At 31.4% G+C, this 22,016-nt stretch overlaps 1 protein-coding gene across 1 annotated transcript; it reads left to right on the top strand.

Moving 5' to 3' along the window:
• The first annotated feature begins 14,307 nt into the window (after positions 1-14,307).
• Positions 14,308-18,761, top strand: LOC109012439 (nitrate reductase [NAD(P)H]-like). Its single transcript, XM_018994070.2, has 4 exons — positions 14,308-15,367; positions 15,572-15,712; positions 16,077-16,309; positions 16,953-18,761. Exons 1-4 carry the CDS (start codon positions 14,401-14,403, stop codon positions 18,282-18,284), a joined length of 2,673 nt encoding a protein of 890 aa, XP_018849615.2. The 5' UTR covers positions 14,308-14,400; the 3' UTR covers positions 18,285-18,761.
• Positions 18,762-22,016: the final 3,255 nt, after the last annotated feature.

A 22,016-nucleotide genomic window follows, 5' to 3' on the forward strand; every position in this document is an offset into this window, starting at 1 on the left:
GATGTCTTTTTTTTTTCTTTTTTAAGGGAAGAACCACCAACACTGAGTCAGATTCAATTGTAACATGAAGTTCATGGTAATTATGTTAGAATAATATAACACTAAGGGAAAATTAAAATTAAATTCACCTGTTTTACAAGAGAATTATGTGCAGCAAGTTGTACGTAGTTGGACCTTAAAAATATTGATAATTCAAAAGTGATAAATGCTGAATTAGTCGAATTATATGTATGAACCCTGTAATTTGAAATATTCAAATATAGAGACATGATCAAGATTATGAAACCCCACAATTCCGTGAATGGCTGTGCATGCATGATAATCTCAGTTGACCCGGAACCAAATGTCTAATGGTAATGCAACACGAGCACGCTTACTAATTGAAACAACTATATCTAATTCAACACATTGGAGAAAATAACGGATCTTCTGATTATTTTCAGTACTAATTAACAAACTTGCCACAATAAGTGCATGGATCAAAAGCAAAAGACCATAAGTACTAGTATGAATCCCACTTCTTCATCCATGATCTAGAGCTCATGCATTATCTTCCGGAATAATGCTACTCTTCATTTCTTTTACTATCATTCTCTCATCATCCCCATGTAATATTAAATGATTGGAAACTATTTGAATAATGCTACTATGTCACCTCATTTTGACCGCTCATCATTTAATTTTTTTTTAATTGTTTTTTCTTTTACTTACTGATTAAAGAAGTGACTATTAGTGTATTAGTATATTTTTTTATTTTCTAAAAATATTTAAATATGTTAAAAATGTAAAGAAAAAAGAAGAAGAGAAAAAAAAAATGAAATTTGTACTAGTGGGCACTTCTGACGGCCAAAAGCTGGACAACACATATTTCACTTATAGGTCTATCATTTAATACCATATCAAGGAATGTTGAGAGGATACTGATAAACAGATTTTTTCTTATCTTCATTCATTGTACGAAAGGACCTCCCAAGAATAATGTACTCTTTGAAACCATGATGCATGCTTAACAATTCATTGCCGAAATATTATTAGGTATTCTCCAAAGATGGATTACGTAGAAATCCTATCGTATCATTAGATACTATATATGTAATTAAAATTGCTTGTATAAACATTAATTTTAATTGAGATAACATCTTAAAAGGAATGAGCAGATACGTACCTAAAATACCTAATAATTCATCATTGCCACCATCGTCCATATATATTTGGCAACTAACAAGATAGTTCCCTTAACCTACACCTTAATTTATTCTGCAAAAGGAAAAAAACGAAGAATTAATTAGACAGTAACGCCATGATGCATACATATTATATACCTGTTCATGTGACTGCATGTGAAAAAAATGTTAACAAATAATAAACGCAATTCAATGTGTTAATGAGCTTTACAAGGAAGCTGTGAGAATTGCGAGATGATCTCCTTGTGGTGCCTTCTCTCTTTTTGCCGGCACCGATGCTTTCGGAAACCACCGTGTGATCTGCTTTTTCGGCGTTCTCTTCAACAGGTACGCGCTCGTATCTCCATCGTCTCCTTGCGCGTTCAAGCCTCCGACGTGACGGACAGCATATACTTGCTGGTGCCATTATCCATTCCCATTTTTCCTGTTCAAGCTAGGCATGCATCACGATTTGTACCTACATTTTGCTATAGGATTTGCATACCCGGGGGGGGAGTCGGAAGAACTTATACCTTGGGCTTAGCCTTCAAATTGTTTCTGGGTAATTGAATCTGATCTTGGGGATGATCAGTACTAGCAGCAGTAGTACTACTTCGCAACTCTCGAGCGTAGGCGAGGAGCTGAGCCCTGCGATCAGAGTACTCGACTTGGTTTCTTGCGGTCTGAGGTTTTTTGGATACAGGTTTTGGCTTGGTTTTCTTGACGGGAACCGTCCTCATGAGAGGCGATTGCGTTTTGGGTGATTCGACGTAGACAGAGATAATCACTCCATTAAAATTCTGGGTGCTCGGCTTGCTTGCGTCCATATTGTTGTTCTCTTCCTTTATATTCTGCTTCCCCATGGATCTTGAGATCTTCCTTCTGGGAATTAGTTTTCCAGAACATGCAACGTACTTGGGTTTGCAAGAAAAATCGAGCAGATCGATCGGTATGTAACTCATGAGCGATTAATGTCTTGGTTTGGTTTTTATATTTGGTATCCTTAAATTGCCATAAATGGATTTGGGCCTGTAATTTGTGCACAAGCTAGCTCAATCCAACAGGCTGAATATATCATTTGGGCCAAATGACTGGATGGGTTAATTCGATCTGTCGAAGGTTACGGTCAATTCATCACTAGATATTTGTGTAAGGTTGCTCTCCTTTTAACAATCTCTTTTTATTATAAAAAAACGTTGAAAATGATATATTAATTAGAGAATGTCAATAGAGGAGAGGAAAAAGAAACAAAGCACGCGTGAAAGTTATAAATGGAAAAGAGCAAGAAAAATTATTCTTGCAGTCTTACGTACCGTACGTAAATTTTACGTATTTAATTTAAAAAATAATAATAAATCTAGAATCTATATTAAATTTTTTTTTAATATTAGATCATATTTTTTTATTAGATATAATTTTTAAATATATAAATTTTATGCATTCTCTTTAAAAAATAAAAAATAAAATCTAATATTAAAAAATAATAAGTCCCTTAGCATGCCTCCAAATTATCATGACACGTTAAACGATACATCCAAAAATTGAATTTTAATTGAGTATTATTAGTATTGGTTTATGTATATGCATATGTAAAATCATCTCTTTTACATAATCATTTTGTCATTTAAGTAAAATTTTCACATTGACTTGTGCATATTTAAGATAAAATAATTTAATTTTTGTTAAAATCAATTTTTTATATTTTTTTTGTAATTAACATCTATTAGATATATTTGACATTAATAATACAAATATAATAATAAAAAAATATAATTTATATATATTATATTAAAAATATAATAAAATGAAAAAAATATATAATATATTTTAATAATAAAATGAATATGTATGTGAATATTTGTTGTGTTGTTGAAGGATGAAAAAAAAAAGATTATGAGAGAGAAAGTGGGAGAAGAGAGAAATAATGATTAAAATATATTTTATAGAATGAATAATAATTATTTAAATTTAGATAAGTACTGTTTATAACTAGTTAAATATTTAGATATATATAAGTTAATATAAAAGATTTTAAAATTATAAATATAATTATAGGTATATATACCAATATAAATGTTCTTAATCAGTGAAATTTTGTTGTTTGCAGAGCGGGGATTGATGTCGTTGTTGGTTTGATTTATTTATTTATTTATTTTTATGGGCTGCTGAGATCATTGTTGAATACATAAGAAATTAGTTCTATCGATTTCAGGAAGATTTTATTGGGGATTTTAAATGGAAAAGGTGAACCTATCCGACCAAAAATATCTGTGCAGGTTGTGTGAATCCAGGAGAGCATAAATGCTTACAAAAAAAAAGTACTAAGCATTAATATATATATATATAGAGAGAGAGAGAGAGAGAGAGAGAGGATACAGATAAACTAGTACTTCACCAATAGATCAGAGAAAAGAAGAGCGATGGGGGAGAACTACCAAGTACCAAGATTAATAAATTCTGAGAAATATGTACTTGAAAAGTAAAAGCAGAATAAAAAATGGTCTCCAGTTGGGGTACGTAAAAATGATGGAAAAGGATTGCATTGGATTTGAAACCGAGGCTTTGTTTTTATCTATATATATATATATATATATATATATTATTAGTGTTTCAACGAATCGGAGTCATGATCTGATACAGTGACTCTCATCATATATGTTTGGTGGGCTTCAGAATTTCTACCATTCATCAAATCTCGAAGAGAATTACTAGCTAGGACATCATAATATCTAATCTTTTGATCAATTTCATATCATGGGTAGAATTCATAAACCAGCACAAGAGCTGAGCAAACTTGTGCCACAGGGTCAAAATAAGATCGATGCTGTTTTTTTGGTGTGTGTACACACACACACACACATATATATATATATATATATATATATAATATATATGTATGTATGAGGTAAGAAAAAAAAAACCAAAAATAAATAAAACCACTTAATTAAATTTACTTTTTTAGGTAAAACATTTTTCATTTTTTTATTATTTCTGCAATTGTATTTAAGTTTTTCTTAAACTTTAAAATCATATTTCCAAACTTAGGCGTATACAAAAAAAAAAAAAAAAAAAAAATTGCACATTTGCTTGATATTAATTATTAATGTTTATAAATCATCATTTATTCTAAGGTGAAGTTGGCTAGACTAATGATCTGAAAAATGTTTTGATCAAGCCTCGTTTTGATTTTGATTTTGGTTGTAAAGTAGTTGCCGTTTGGATTCAATGTTGATTTTAATTCATTATATTTAATTAGTATAATTTATAATTTTTTAAATTTTTATATAAAATATAATTAATAATTTAATATTTTAAAATTTTAAAATAATAATAATATTAAAAATTAATATTTTAATAATAATTTTTTTAACTTTTAACTTTTATCTCAATTCATTTCATTTCAAATATCAACTCATTATCCAAATCTCATCCTTATTTTTTAAGTTTTATCTATCAAATTTCTTTCTATAATTATCTTTACATACATATAAAACTTCTTTTCGATCAATTAGAGTCACATCAACAAAACATTGCTGGATCAGATTTTCCAGCCTATTTCTCTCAGATATCATAGATCACTCATGTGAGGAACAGGTTTTAACTGGGAATTAAATAAAAAAAAATCTGTCAAAAACTGCCTTTAATTCAAATCTGTGGACCTTATTGAACTTTGAAAATCGACCATAGTTTTTTTTTTCTCCTCTTTCTTTTGTCAAGTAGCAGAGAAAAATCAAAGGTGGCTCCAGGGTTCAACGAAGAGCCAAGTGCAGATATGGCGTCCCTAACTCTAACCAGCCATATAACCCTAACCCCAGTTGTTGAGTTTTCTGACCCTAGCTCTCCTCAGATCCTCTCCTGATTTCCACTTTCTTTTCTATATAGCTAAGTGGTATTGTACGTAGCAGCCCCATGTTTGTTTTGGGGCATTGACCATTGGAGGCTCCCATGCGCCACTTCGCAGGTTTCGCCCGAATTTTGTCTGTGCCCCTCCATCCACCCACCCACCAATTTGCAGTACTCTCAACTTGATGACCGCTTTCTATCAACTTGATCTATTCCCATTTGGTGTCCTTTTCTGCTTATTTAATTCTACTTTGTCCAGTACGTATAAGTAGTAATTAATTCTCTGATCAGACCATCTCATGTGAGATGATGACAATTAGCATATATATTATGCATTCATGGGATGATGGTGAATCTTTCAGATGGGTTAATTATCTATATAATTAATAAGAAAAATATCTATTCATCATCTACTTTTTTATCATCTTATGATATAACATTAAATGATATAATAAATAGTTTAATCTAATCATCTAATAATAAATCAAGAAATGATGAAAGAATGATAAAATTGAAATGATGAGTAGAATTATGAAATTAATAGATGTAAACTTATCTCTGAAAGAAAAACTAGTCATGACAAGCATTATATATATAGAGAAATGATAGTTGCAGTCGTGAGTGTGTAAACGTCACTCAATCACTTTAAAAAAATGAATATATACGAGACTCACATGAAAAGAAATTAATTTTTGAAAAAACCTACTCTACCGCCTCTATCTTACCGCTCAAGTGTACCGTTTCACTTAATGATTAAGAAAGTGATTTTAAATGTATTAATATATTTTTTTATTTTTTAAAAATATTTAAATATATTAAAAAATATGAAAAGAAAAATAAAGAAAAAATAAAAACTTAAAATGTGCTATGCGGTCAAACCGAGCCAGAGTAGCCCGATTCTTAATTTTTTAATAGTAGACCCTACTCTTTTTCAAAATAACTGTACAACATTTACGCACTCTACGATTACATATAGCATTACTCTTATATATAAGTACTAATTATCCAATAACCCATTAATTATAATTAAAAGCCCCTTTTGTGGTAGTGGGAATTAGCTAGGGGTGCAAATCGTGTTAACGGGTCGTGTTCGTGTTGTGTCAAGACATGTATATTATACTATATAGGTCAACCCTAACCCGACCCGTTAAGCTTATCGTGTCAAAATCTCAAATCCTAACACGACCCAATAACATAACGGGTCGTGTCGTGTCAACCCGTTTTGACCTATTTATGTAAATGGATTGACACAAACCCAAAATTAACCTCTTTAATCTAGTTAAGTTTAGTATAATTTTATATAAATGTTAAAATCACAATATCTATAAAAAATATAAAACTAACTACAAGTCCAAAATTACAATCTAAATAATAAAAATATCGAAATTAAAATCCCAAAAATTTTATTTTTTAGGTATAAGGGTATAATTATAATTTTAACTTTCTTAACAGGTTATAATGGGTTATAACGGGTCATAACATGTTGACCCGTTATTAACCCGTTAAGCTATCGTGTCTTAACGGGTCAACACGTTTTGACCCGAACCAGTTAAGAGTAAACCCTAACCCGCTTTTATCGTGTCGTGTTCGTGTTGGGTTAATAGGTCGTGTCACATATTGACACCCCTAGAATTAGCCACGCTAGCTTATAACTCTTGTTGCCTAAATTGATTGGAATACTTAGAGCATTCCCAATGGCTTCTTCATCATATCTTTTAAAATATATCATTAAAACTCACTTTTTCTATTTTACATACTCACTTTTATAATATGTCATACATCAGCTTATCTATTTTTTCTTCATATCATTTAAATATTATATTTTTTAATCTTTTTTATTCATTTAAAATATTTTGTTCTAACTATCAATAATATATTCATATATTTTGATATTTGCAATATTTCCTCATATACAATATCATATAATTATATTCTATTTTAAATTAATCTAAATTTATAAGCTAAATTAAAATATAAATTGATTCAAAAATAAAACGAAGAGATTATATAATGAAAATATTCTTGTTTTATTTTGTTTTGTAATCAAACCCAATTGAATAATTATAGCTTCATACACTACAAATGAGAACTTTAGGTCTCTTCCAAACGCAAGGGTGGACATGCTAATGTAAAAATGCTAATGTACTAGGAGAAATTAATTAAATATGTTTACATTGATGAATATAATCTTCTACATCTAGCAATGTACTGTAGCAAAATGTAAAAATATCTTCAAAATAGAGAATCCAATGGATGGTGTTTTGAGATCAGCATCTCTTTATATTTTTAGAAAAAAATGTATTATACAACATCCATTGGGAGTGCTTAATTAGTACTATAGATCCATATATATCATCTACTTTTATTTATTACCTTAGGTTTCCATTTGATTGTATTTTGGTCGAATTTTAGTACTGTTTTAAAACCTCAAACCGAATCAAACACCCACACACACACACACACACACACACACACACACACACACAGATATATATATATATATATATATATATATATATATATATTTATATATTGTTGCATGCGCTCCTAAATATATTATACGTACTAGGTTAAAACACACATAATATAAAGTGGTGTAAAAGCCAAAAGTAAGTCAAGTGAGATATACATCTTATGAAGATCATGTATAGATCTTCATGAGCTACTAATTATTGCCAAGGTCGTTATATATTAAGTCCTTAATTAGGAGATCGAGAACATTATTTGAAAAGGTTTTTGCATGAGGAGTACTAAATATTTTATTTTTTATTATAATTTACATGAGAAATATTGATGTTCTTCGTATATACTTTATTTTGTATCTGTAATTGCATTTGTTATGTGAAATATTTTAAAAGTGTCTATCGCCTAATTAAATCAAGTAATTGATGCAGATATACATCAATAAAGTAAAGTGTGATGGACAATAATAAAATGTAAGATAAATAGTACTATTAATAATTCATAAGATTGAATTGACAAGATCGATGGATTGTTGTTAATTATAAAGGGTTATATATATATATGTTAAAAAAACGTAGATTGATCATCTTAATTATATGAGGCCATAAGTTTGAGTCTAATATATTATATATTTGAGGCTATATAAGTTTGGATCTAACATATATATATATACACTAGATGAAAGCAACGTGCAATGCACGTTTACTTAGTTTATATTTAAATTTTTTTGTTACGAGCTAATTTTTTATTAATAAAAATGTAATATTTTCGGTTAATTAAATAACAATATAACGTTTATGTAATTCATAAATAATTAAACGTTATGATACTTTAAAAAAGTACAATTAAAGCTTTAATTACAATCACTGACAGGTAATTTTAAGTTTGGGAGGGCATGTTCTGTCAACTTGTAGGAAATAATTCTGACATGTACATCATATAGTTGTTTTAAAGAAGTCCAATTGGAGCTTCAATTACAATCACTGACAGATACATTAGATAGTTCTTGTGGACCTACGTACGTTTCTTCTAAGATAGATAGATAGAACTTAATTGGACACGAAATTCATCATGATCATATACATACATACATGTACATACGCGTGATGAGTTGCAGTTTGATCTTTTTGAGGCACAAAAACTAAACTCGGATTCCTAATCCTAATCATAATGATTATCTCCGTAGCTCACTTTTCTTGACCTATATAATTAATTACTGCACTTTGATAATATACCTGTAGACGAACGGCATTAATTTTAACAAAAAAAAAATAAAAAATCGTTAAAACAAGATTAGTCACTTATTTGTCTAGGAAAAGAAAATACAATGTTAAAAAAAGATTAAAAAAAATCTAAATTTCAGCAAAATAATAAACAAATCAAATATTGTACGTACAATACATGATATATAGTTCTTTTATTATTATTTCTTTTCTTCATAATTTGAGCATTATTAATTAAGCATATAATATATATACATATATAAGATCATCATTAGTCATAAATAAATCAAATAATATACGTACAATGTATAAATATTGACAATATATATATCATATATAGTTATTATTTTTTTTTCTTCATAATGTGAGCATTATTAATTAAGTATATAGGACTGTAAATGTTTATGCAAATCAGTATTAAAAATTGATCTTAAGGGCTTGTTGGGCATATAATAATAATAATAATAAGTTAGAAATAATATTTAGATGACTACTTACTGATCTCTAAAACCTCAATTAATGCATGGGGCCGGATATTAAAACAAAACTTATTGACTGCAAGCATTTTTAGTAGGCCAAACGGTGTTAACTTTAATAGAAAAATAATAAAAATCGTTAAAACAAGAATTTATGTTAGATAGTCATTTTATATATATAAAGATATATATATATATATATATATATATATATATATAATATACGAGTTTGAAGATGATCACCCAGAGATTCGACATATGTTATATCTAACATATAAGAATTTCGACATTCTGTTTTCTCATATGTTGGTCTTAAGAGTACTAGTACTTGTGAAACCTTAATTAATTCAGGAACCTGAGTTGAGGTGCGTGCTATATAATATTTATTAGCTTTTAAACTAATGCAAAGTTTTTTAGATATTCTAGTTAATTTGCACGTTCAGATCTTGATCATGCCAATCAAATGTTCAGACGTCCGTATATAGCTAGCAGCTAGAACTTCAAGGTGAACAAAAAGCTGTTTAATCTCTAATTACTTAGTATTTTAAAGAACCTATATCGATCCTATATATATATATATATATATATATATATATACCTACGTACAATATATATATACCTACGTACAATATTAATGAACATGATGATCAATTTCTTATAATTATGAACCTTAATTTGGATACGAGCATGCATGTGATCTCCATAATTAAATAATTATGCGGGATTTTTTCAGTACACGGTAGAATATTTGATTATTATATATATTGGAATTAATTGGATTAATTATATCTTTGATATTCTATAATTAATTAAATTACCACTTGACGATGTTTTACGAACAACTTAATTACTATAATTGAATTTTTCAATAGGAGTGGTAGTGTGCGCGCAATATATTAATTCGTATTCGCAGGTCATTGAAATTTTCAACCGTAAATATTGCAGAATGATATGTTTTTAGTCTAATCTAACAACGATCATATGAGAATATGTTTTTTTAGTCTAGTCTAATACTTGTGATAAGAGTTTACGAATGTAAGCAAGAATATGAGAATACATATAATCTATTCGATCCATTGAGATGGTGATCAAATATTGGTGAAACTTTATAAAATTCTATGAAAATCTTCCATATATTTATATATATATATGAGAAAAGATATATATATAATCGTAAATTGTGTAACCGTCGCGTAATCGTTTTGAAAAAAGTGAATAAAACATGAGACCACATCAAAAAATTAATTTTTTAATAGTAGATCATACTCTTTTCAAAGCGATTACACGATATTTACGTATGCGGTTATATATATATATATATATATATATATATATATATATAGAATTACACTATATGTATTGAGATCGATCACTTCGATCGGATCAATATTTATTCCTGGCTCATGCCTTTTCTGCATGTCTTCCGGATAGAGAATCTTATTATATATGAGTAGTGATAGAGTTACTACCCTATTACTCAAGTGTATTTTAGTTTTTTTTTATTATTTTCTTTTAACTATTGTTTTAACATCCTCTAAGAAAAAAATTAAAAAAATATATAATTTTATTAATACTCACTTCCTTAATCATTAAGTAAAATAAAAAATTAAAAAAAAAATAATAATAATAGATGAGTAGTAATATGATAGTAACCTTATCATTATTCATTATATATTGACCAATAAATATCCAGTTAGTGTTTACAGTGAACTCAATGGTGTGAAATGGATCATTAATCTAAACCTGATCTCTTCCAATCTTATATATTAACCATATTGATATTACTAACTCTAATTTCCTTTTAATTTTTTTGCAACTATATATCGCATTGATTGTGAAAATTAATATCATGGCTAGCTGGCTTTTATATATATATATATATATATATATATATATATATATATATTATAAGCTGGAACATGGTACGTACGTAGCTCATAACCAAGAAAGACGTACAGATCGAACACCGGCCTGGCCGGCATGCATGGATAGATATCTTGGAAAAGACCTACAAAGGTCACAATTATGAAGTTTGTTTGGCCCACGACATTATTAATTTTCGGTACGTAGATACAACGAGAGAATTATCATATAATAACCTATATATATAGGTTGCAGCTCGTTAAAAAAAGTTTATAATAGGATTAAGTACGGCACCGATCTATAAGTATTAAGTACTACAATCAAAAAAAAAAAAATTTATAAAAAAAAATTTATAAATTGACATGACTTCATATGATATATATATTAATAAATTTATTTTACAATAAAAATAATTTTACAATCTAACATACTATATCAATCAATATCAATTTATATATCTATATAATCTATTTATAGTTAAAACATTTTTCTATCTTATAATTACGTATAAGATGATCGTCTCTTTTCTTCGTCAATATTATTTGAAGCAGTACCATTTCCAACCCGAAGCTGCCGGTAGAGTACCCAAACTACATTACCTCAATAATTTCTACCATAGTATCTCGTACGTCCATAATAAGTACGTAGTATATAAATAATGAGTAAAAAATTTTAATTAGTTTAAGAATAATTTTACATATAATAATAAAATACGTAAATATCACATAATCGTTTTGAAAAAAAATAGATTTTATTATTAAAAAATTAATTGTTTTTATATGAATCTCATATTTTATTAATTTTTTTCAAAATAATTATACGATAATTATACAATTCATGATTATAAATATATATTCTCTTAATTTATTAAGAATAAAATAAAATAAAAATTTTAAAATATATAAAATTAATAGTATAGAATGATGAATAGCATTCCTCCATATTTCATATCTCTAATTTATCCTTTTTGTGAGTGCGTGGATATAAATATATATATATGCATAATATTAGATATAAGTCTTAAATAAATAAATTTTATATAAATATTTTATAAAAAAGTAAATTTCACTTATAAATAATAATTTTTTTAAAAATAAAATTCATTTTTTTTATAAAGATATATATATATATCTGCCCTATACTTAAAAGTGCGTATAAAACGTTACTATTCATTACTGTTCATCGTGAACAGTAATTCTAAACCAGCCGTTTTTTTTTTTTTTTTTTTTTTTTTTTAAATCTTATCTTATCTTATTACTGTGCATCGACAGTATGATGAACGATGAACAGTAAATTTTTTTTTTTTTTGTCCGTGTGAATACTAATGTGCGACGTAATACCGCAATCGTGCATAAGGAATGAGAGAGAGGAAGAAAGAAAAAGTATAAAAAATATTGATTTTTGAGTTTTAAATGATCAATAAAGAAGCTATTTTTTTTTTCTTCGCATGTTTTTTCGCATATCTTATTACTGTTTATTATATCATATACTAAAAATCAACTTTAATTTATAAAATACTAATTTTTTATCATTAAATAAATGATGAAATTTTACTGTACATTTTTAAGAGAAAAAAACTATCTAATTAATTTAAATTTTTAATATAATTTAAATTTCATAATAAATGATGAACATAAATAAATAATAATTTTATTCTTATACATTAGACTATTTTAATATTTGAAATTACACTTTATTTTTTTCTTCAATTTGACATATGTGGCAAACGTGCTTTTTTTTATCAATTAGAAAATCTTATGCCATATAGGATTTTACACAAGTACCACTAATTTCAAAATAACCAAGCCATTTATAAAATACTAATATTTCATCATTAAATAAATAATGAAATTTTGTTAAATATTTTTAAAAAAGTATAACTATAAATAATTAGAGTTTTAACATAATTTAAATATGATAATATTCTTAATTAACTAAAGAGAACTGCTACAACTAATAAAAAAGTAACCTGAAAATATGTCATGAATATGTATTTCATTTTTTTATTTTTCTTTTCTTTTTTTCATGTATTTTTTTAATCATCATAAACATTTTTAAAAAAATAAAATATTTACAATATCATTGGGTCATGAGGGAATTGACAATCTATCTCTTCCCAAACAAAATTATTGAGTTCGAGGAAGAGATTAATAGATTCTTAGGTTTTCATAAACTTTTATATATTTTTTAAAATATTATTTAAATATAAAATATTTTTTAATTTGTTAATCTAATTATTACAATTTTCTTAAATATAAATTTTTTAAATTTTAAAACAAAAACTACATTAAAAAAATTATATTCCAATAATATTTTAATTTTTATAATATTTTTATTTTAACTTTTTTTCTCTCATTTTCTAAAATCAAATAAAACATCTTAATCCAAATAATTTTATATATTACTATTCACAAACCATGTCACTACTATTAATACATCGATCCAACTCATATATAAGGATATGATGTCTACGTGTGTTGTTTTTTGAAATACGAGACTGCTGCTGGTACATTAAAATTTTTAAGATTTAAATCCAACCCTTCATTTTACCACTTCTAATTTTTTTTCTTCGGTTGGATTGCTTCGATTTATGCAGTGAAGTACTATCACTATCACAAAAATTCTTCACATCTCTTTTCACTTGTTAGGTGCAGAAATTAAGTTCATAAAAAATTCTCTATATACTACTTATTTTACTTATGATTATGTTTTTTTTTTAATCCAAAACATATTTATATTTTACAAAATAAATTATTTTTCAACGGGGCAAATGTGCCTCGCACATTGCCCAACCGCTAGTATATATATATATATATATATATATATATATATATATATATATATGTGTGTGTATTTTGTATTTAGTTTGTTTAATATATTCGTGGCCAGTTATGACTCAAATTCAAAGGAGCCATCGAATGGTGATGCTCTTATATGTGGCTGACACCACCACCCTCCCCAGTCCCAATGTCTCTCCATCATTGGGCTGCCAATAATAACGTACGTAGGCAATTTGGAGAGAGACGAAAAAAACAAAATAAAAAATTATACCACACATTATATATATTTTATTTATTTATTTATTTATTTTTAATGATATATAAATGATGAGTGGGATAAATTAATTAGTTTAAAAAAAATTAAAAAAAAAATAGCAAGGCATCCCAATTACCCCTCCCGGCTGGCTATCTCTGAGTGGGCCATTTTGTTTTAGGTACCACGCATCCCCCTCACGACCCCTATATATATAGCTCTGCCATTATCACCTTCCTTTTACACTGCAAACTCGGAGAGGAAGTGGTTCCTAGAAAGCGTCTCACTTTTGATCTTTTGATAAAATATTAAACTTTTTCCTTTCTCTTTCTCTTCATGGGAACCTCCGTAGACAACCGCCGGTTTACACGTCTCCAACCCACCGTTAACGACGTTGTTCTTACCTTCAAATCGGGTCTCAACAACTACCGGTCTGTCGACTCGCCTGTCGTGACGGCAGAAGACTCTTCGAGCGAGGATGAAGATGCGAACGATTTCAGAGAAATGGTAGATAAAGGTAACCGCGAATTGGAGCAGTCGACCTTGGACCCACAAGACTCGGCGACGGCGGATAGTTGGGTGGAGCGCAACCCCGCCATGGTCCGGCTCACGGGGAAGCACCCCTTCAACTCGGAACCGCCACTGACCCGGCTTATGCACCACGGGTTCATCACCCCGGTGCCACTCCACTACGTGCGCAACCACGGGCCGGTGCCCAAGGCCAGGTGGGACGACTGGACCATCGAGGTTTGCGGATTCGTCAAGCGACCTGGCCGGTTCACCATGGACGAACTCGTCACTGAGTTTAAGAGCCGGGAATTCCCGGTCACGCTGGTCTGCGCTGGAAACAGACGGAAAGAGCAGAACATGGTGAAGAAGACCATCGGTTTCAACTGGGGCGCCGCAGGGATCTCCACTTCGGTGTGGCGAGGTGTACTTTTACGCCATGTGCTCAAGCGGTGTGGGATCTTGAGCCGCAAACGCGGGGCACTCAATGTGTGCTTCGAAGGGGTTGAGGAATTGCCAGGTGGCGGTGGGTCCAAGTACGGGACCAGTATCAAGTACGAGATCGCCATGGATCCGTCGCGGGACATCATGTTGGCGTACATGCAAAACGGTGCGCAATTGGCGCCGGACCACGGATTCCCAGTGAGGATGATCGTTCCGGGATTCATAGGCGGGCGAATGGTGAAATGGCTGAAGCGGATTATTGTGACGACCCGAGAATCCGATAGTTACTACCATTTCAACGACAACAGAGTACTTCCTTCGCACGTTGACGCAGAGCTAGCGAACGCCGAAGGTGCCTTGCCTCTCTTTTTGCGCACGATTCTGACCGAGTTTTTTCAAAGCATGGAATGAAAATAGCCTTTGTTTGTATATGCTTATCTTCTTTCCATTTTTCCTAAACGCTTTTCAATTGAAGCGTGTGAGTCAAATTTCTTGTGTGAGTTTTAGGAATTTATCTTGAAATGGCAAGAAGTGAAATGATTTGGGGTTTGTGCAGCTTGGTGGTATAAGCCTGAGTACATTATTAACGAGCTGAACATAAACTCTGTGATGACGACGCCGTGCCACGAGGAGATCTTGCCGATAAACTCGTGGACAACGCAGAGGCCATACACTTTGAGGGGCTATGCATATTCCGGTGAGTTCTTGATCCTATAATATCTTAACTCTTTTGGTTACCCTTAAGACGGTAGCTTTGCTCGCGTGCATGGGTCAGGTCTTGTATTATCATTGAGTGGCATATAAAAATATTCTGTGATCTCATCGCTTTTTCTAAGAGAATCTGTTTTGTTTAGAGACTTGGCTTTTGCATCAATTTCCTTGGAACTTGGAATTATTAATAATTATTATCTTTTGGAACGATGTTTTTTTGATGTTGGTTTGTTTCTAAAACCAGGGGCGGGGTAATAAATTAACCCAGATAAAAAAAGTCTACCTTCTTTGAATAGGGAGAGCTTTGAACAGGAATATTTAATTATTTCTTTTATTTTATTCGTACCCAGGAGGTGGGAGAAAAGTGACTCGTGTCGAGGTCACTATAGACGGTGGAGAGACATGGCGGGTGTGCGCGTTGGACCACCAGGAGAAGCCGAACAAGTACGGCAAATATTGGTGCTGGTGCTTCTGGTCGTTGGAGGTGGAGGTGCTGGACCTGCTTGGAACCAAGGAGATTGCTGTTCGAGCCTGGGATGAGGCCCTTAACACTCAGCCCGAGAAGCTCATTTGGAATGTCATGGTGCGTCCATACCTTTCTCTCTGCATTGCCTTTGCTTTGAGCCGCTCATAAATTCTTGTCACTTTTTAATTAGTGGTCCACTTTTCTTTTCTTTTTTTGCCTTGGTGTGAGATTCAGTGGCTAGTTTGATGTTGTCGGCGGGTCTTCTGGTAAATTTTCTACGAATGGTTGCGTGAAAAGTAGAGTGATCGAGTACCATTGATTCCATCACATTGGATCCGTCCTGCTTGCCGCCCCTTCAAGAGTGGAGTTTCTGTGCTTTGTCAAACCAACAAATATATCACTATCACTGCAATATTGGGACCCCTACCGAACTATTAAAAAGAGAAAAAAAAAGGCTTTACGTATCTAGAGTCTCTTACCCTTTATTCATTCGTTGTTGGTGAATGATTCTAGGCCGACTATATTTGATTTTTATATTTCCAGGTGAAAATGCTAGCAACTCAGCTTAAAAGTTGGTGCAATCATAATAACAACGAGACAAGTTTATAGATAGTCGAGATATCGGTTGCATTTTAGAAAGGAGAAACTATTGAACTATCATGTCACTAATTTTCCAATCATTTCAACGCCTATCAGCGTAGATGCCGCTAGGTTTGAGTTGTATACTGATAATTTATACTCGTATTCCATTAATGAACAGGGAATGATGAACAACTGCTGGTTCCGGGTAAAAACAAATGTGTGCAAGCCACACAAGGGGGAGATTGGAATCGTGTTTGAGCACCCAACTCTTCCCGGAAACCAGTCCGGTGGATGGATGGCCAAAGAAAAGCACCTCGAGAAATCATCCGAAGCAAACCCATCCCTTAAGAAGAGCGTCTCATCACCCTTCATGAACACTTCCTCAAACTTGTACCCAATGTCTGAGGTAAAAAAGCACAGCTCGGCCGATTCAGCTTGGATCATTGTCCACGGCCACATCTATGATTGTACCCGGTTCCTCAACGATCACCCCGGTGGTACCGACAGCATTCTCATCAATGCCGGTACTGACTGCACCGAAGAGTTTGAAGCAATTCACTCCGACAAGGCCAAGAAATTGCTCGAGGAGTATCGAATAGGCGAGCTGATCACGACGGGTTATGCTTCCGACTCGAACACCTCTTCGCCCAACAGCTCAGTGCATGGCGCGTCGAACACATCCCACCTTGCTCCCATCAAAGAGACTGCGCCACTAAGAAGTGTGGCGCTCGTCCCGCGTGAGAAAATCAAATGCAAGCTCGTGGATAAAAGATCAATATCCCATGACGTACGGCTCTTCCGGTTTGGATTGCCATCCGATGACCAGGTTTTGGGTTTACCGGTAGGGAAGCATATATTTTTGTGCGCAACCATAGACGAGAAGCTGTGCATGCGGGCTTACACTCCAGCGAGCACCGTCGATGTAGTCGGTTACTTTGATCTGGTGGTTAAGATTTACTTCAAAAACGTGCATCCAAGGTTCCCTAATGGAGGGCTCATGTCACAGTACCTAGACTCACTTCCTCTAGGTTCGGTTCTAGATGTGAAGGGTCCATTGGGTCACATAGAATATACTGGCCGGGGGAACTTTTTAGTACATGGAAAACATAAGTCTGCCAAGAAGCTAGCCATGGTAGCGGGTGGGTCAGGGATCACACCCATATATCAAGTGGTTCAGGCGATTCTAAAGGACCCGGAGGACGAGACAGAAATGTATGTGGTCTACGCGAATCGCACCGAAGATGATATCTTGCTTAGAAAAGAGCTTGATGCTTGGTCTGAGAAGTATGACAGATTAAAGGTGTGGTACGTGGTCCAAGAATCTATAAAGGAAGGGTGGCATTACAGTGTGGGATTTATCACGGAGAGTATTCTGCGTGAGCACATCCCAGAAGGAACAGAGGATACTTTGGCGTTGGCATGTGGGCCCCCGCCGATGATTCAGTTCGCCGTGCAGCCAAACTTGGAGAAGATGAATTATGATATCAAGAATTCGTTGCTGCTCTTTTAAAGGATATAATTGGAGAAAGAAGTTCAGAAGGTCATCATGATGAGGTGAGGCGAGGTTGTATATACTGCATGTAATCCTGCATTCTTTTTTGGATTAAATTGTACTCTGTTTTAAGGCAGCTTTTCTATCGATCGTTTATCTTTAACTAAGGAAAGCTTAAGTTCTACCCTTTGTAGAATTTCTGATCCAATGGGGGGTTTCATGTTGAGCACGATATTTTATGAAAGGTAATAATTTCCTTGTTTATTGTCAAATATACTTGGGAGTCATGTGATCTCATGTGTCAAGTAGAGCTAGCTTGGGAATCTAATTGATCGAATGGTTCCATCTAACGTGATGCTGCTTCTCTCTCATCTAAACCTCATCATGTAGTAGTGGGGCTTCCCATGAATGACTGCCCATACTCATGTCCCACCTCAGATCTGTGGTGTACGTTGAATTTTCAACGAGTAAAGTTAATGGCAGAAGCCCATGAAATAGCTTGGTTTGGAGTGCATATTCAAGATCAACTTATTTACCGATCCAATAAATTTATTATTAACGAAACCCTATAAATATCATAACAGAAATATCAATGATCTTTGTTTATCATGCATTCATGTATACGTACATATATCGACTAGAGACCATGGCTAATTGGTTTATACGTACAATAATATTGATGCATGTCTTATTTAAAAGGATGCTCACATGTGGACCTGGTAACGTGAGAGAGAGAGCTCATGCATGCATGACCAAGTAAACCAAAAGGTTATTTTGGCAACCGCCGCATCCGAGAGGGTATGCGAGCGTCCGCAGCTTTCAGGGTGAGCCAAAGAGCAACCATATGTATTTGGCCCTCCTAGCTAGCTTGTTGTTTGGCTCTTGGAAAGGTCATCTTGGGATAGATAATTCTAGAGTTTCTCCACGCGCAACAACGTGGCCCCTCCTCCCGGCCTTAACTTTAGCCCGCCCAATATAATATTCTCAATTCATCTGTGCATGCATTATATATATATATATAATACAAACATTATGGTAGAATAATAAATTAAGTTAAGGATTCTGCGTGTAGGTATCAACTTGGGTAATCAGATTCTGCTGTTTCCCACCTAACCATGTACCTTGATTTGATGATCCCTTTAAAAAAACTCCCAGTTTATAGGACAAAAACGACAAGCTAGCTAGGTTACTTCACTCTTTTCCTATATATCTTTATATATTATAGACTAATGTTAGAAAGAAGTCATTATAACAGTACACATTTTGCAATCGTTACGTAGCTACTTCTAGTTGTTTATTCCTAACACTCACTTAGGGAGATGTGTAGTCTAGATGATGCTATATTATGTGTATAAAATAGATGTTCTTAATAGTAGCTTCTATCTATATTTATTCTATATTATATACATTCCCCCATCAATATCCGGAATTGTTTTGAACCTTATAGACGTTTATCCCTTTTTCTTAAATGCTGACATACATCATTCACCGAGGACTTGGGGGCCAAAATCTTCATCTACAGTACATAATTTAAAATTGGACCTAAAGGAATAATTCTTCAGTCCCGATCGAGAGATACAATATATAATCTATTCATAAAGGAACGAACATATATAAAACAAGTCAACAAGATACAGCTGTATATAATATACTATATATGAACATAAAATAAGTCTACGAGATACATGAGCTGTATGTAATAATGTTTCACATCTTTAATTATATACCAATTAGCTTTTCACAACTGGAGTACATACATCATTTGTGTTAGAAAAGTTATAGTCACAGAAATTTCACAAATAACGTGACTCCATATTATATATTATATGTGTTATATTAAATCACGTTATTTTATGAATTTATTTTAATATAAATTTTTTGTGAGAATATGGCAATTCTCTCTGTGTTCTGCCCCAACCACGATGAAGTCATAAAGGTTACGCACTTTAAAATCACACGTAAAAACAACTAAATAAAATAAATTATTTAAACAGTTTGCGATAGAAAATTATAAAATTTAAAATAAAATTAGATCATTTCTTGAGAGAGAGAGAGAGAGAAAACAGAGCCATGATTGAAAAAGAACTTGGACTCATTCATCTACAAGGGCTCCTATTCGAAATCAGATCTGATGGGCCACGACAGCAAGAGTTGGGCGAGGGTTGCTGGCTGAGAAAGAAAACAGTAGCCGAGCAGGGATAGGAGATCAGGAAAAGAAAAATCCACCAGTTATGGCAGAGTCCAGTTGGTCCTCCAACAACAACTGCATCTAATTGAAAGCCCTACAGTTTCTACAATTAATTATTGTTGAGTCGTTGACTATAATTTTGGGATACGTACACGCCATATATTTGCAGACAATATGCCCAACCATGCCTCTATAAATTGACCCAAAATATTTTTTATTTTGTTAAAATATTTAAAAATATTAAAAAAATAAAAATAAATAAATAAAAAAGTTGTAAAAACAACAGGTAGAGTAGCACCCGCTCCAACAAACCATGAACATTCATATGCCGATGCCAAATCCTTCACCAAGACTTTTTCCTTCAAATTCGGACGATTCGTGTGAACGATTTATAAATAGATTAAGTGTCCATTAAGCATGTACAAAACACTTTTTTTTTTTTTAAACATATTTTAGTTGTAAAGAAATTATATAAAAATAAATTTATAAATTAATATAATTTAATGTGGTACATTATATTATAAAATTATTTATATTATAAAATAGATCACATTAAGTTACGTCAATTTGTAAATTTACTTTTATATAATCTTTGAGTCCTGCTACAGCCACTAAAAAAGTAGTCCAAATGAGTTCACCGAATAGTGTATTTTACTTTTTTTTTATTTTTTCATGTATTTTTTTAATCATCATAAATATTTTTTTAAAAAAATAAAAAATTCACAACATCATTAAAAAATATTTTCTTAATCACTAAATAAAAAAAATAAAAAAAACTCATTTTGGATACTATTTAGATCCCGAATTCAGGATTCAAAACATTTCTGATAATCTTTATATATATATATATATATATAACACTTCTTCTTTTTTTTTTTTATTAATGCGTAACTTACATTTTCTTATCTCTTCGTTAAAAAAGTACATACTTGTCATATATTCAAAGAACACGTCTCAATTTTTTAGTTCAGTTTGAAAAATTTCTTCCTGCCCAACTTGACTAGAAAATTTGTCCTTAGACGTACATGGCGACTATGACAGCAACATTGGTGAATTTTAAAAGCATTATCATTGATTTTATCAAAGTCAACTTAAAATTTTAATTAAAAGTATATGTTTTAATCATTGATTTTATCAAAGTCAACTTAAAAATTTAGTTAAAAGTATAGGTTTTTAATAAATTCAACACCCTTCAATTTATAACTCCATATTAGATTAATCAAAATAATAATATAATATTATTTTTAATAATTTTTTTTATATATTTTGTAACTACAATAAACATATGATAATTAATAATTTTTCAATTATTATTTTTCCTCAACCTATTTTTTAACTATTAGTTGGATCTATTTTTAGAATAAAATATCAAAGTAGTTGGGTCTAATTTTTAGAATAAAATATTACTTTTGAAGATGAATAATGCATTTTCAAAAATGAAAAAATACTCCCAAATATTGTAACTCATAGTTCAAGTCCATATTGTTTGACTATTCTAATGCAGATCATTCAAGTCATATTTCTTTAAATTTTGAAGATGTACTAGCATTTAAACTAAGTCA

This window comes from Juglans regia, chromosome 16 (assembly GCF_001411555.2).
Source record: "Juglans regia cultivar Chandler chromosome 16, Walnut 2.0, whole genome shotgun sequence".
NCBI lineage: Eukaryota > Viridiplantae > Streptophyta > Magnoliopsida > Fagales > Juglandaceae > Juglans > Juglans regia.

Coding starts and splice junctions, on each gene's coding strand:
- LOC109012439 (XM_018994070.2), top strand. CDS start 14,401: ATGGGAACCTCCGTAGACAACCGCCGGTTTACACGTCTCCAACCCACC. Junction 15,713..16,076: donor GAGGGGCTATGCATATTCCG/GTGAGTTCTTGA, acceptor ATTCGTACCCAG/GAGGTGGGAGAAAAGTGACT. Junction 16,310..16,952: donor AGCTCATTTGGAATGTCATG/GTGCGTCCATAC, acceptor ATTAATGAACAG/GGAATGATGAACAACTGCTG.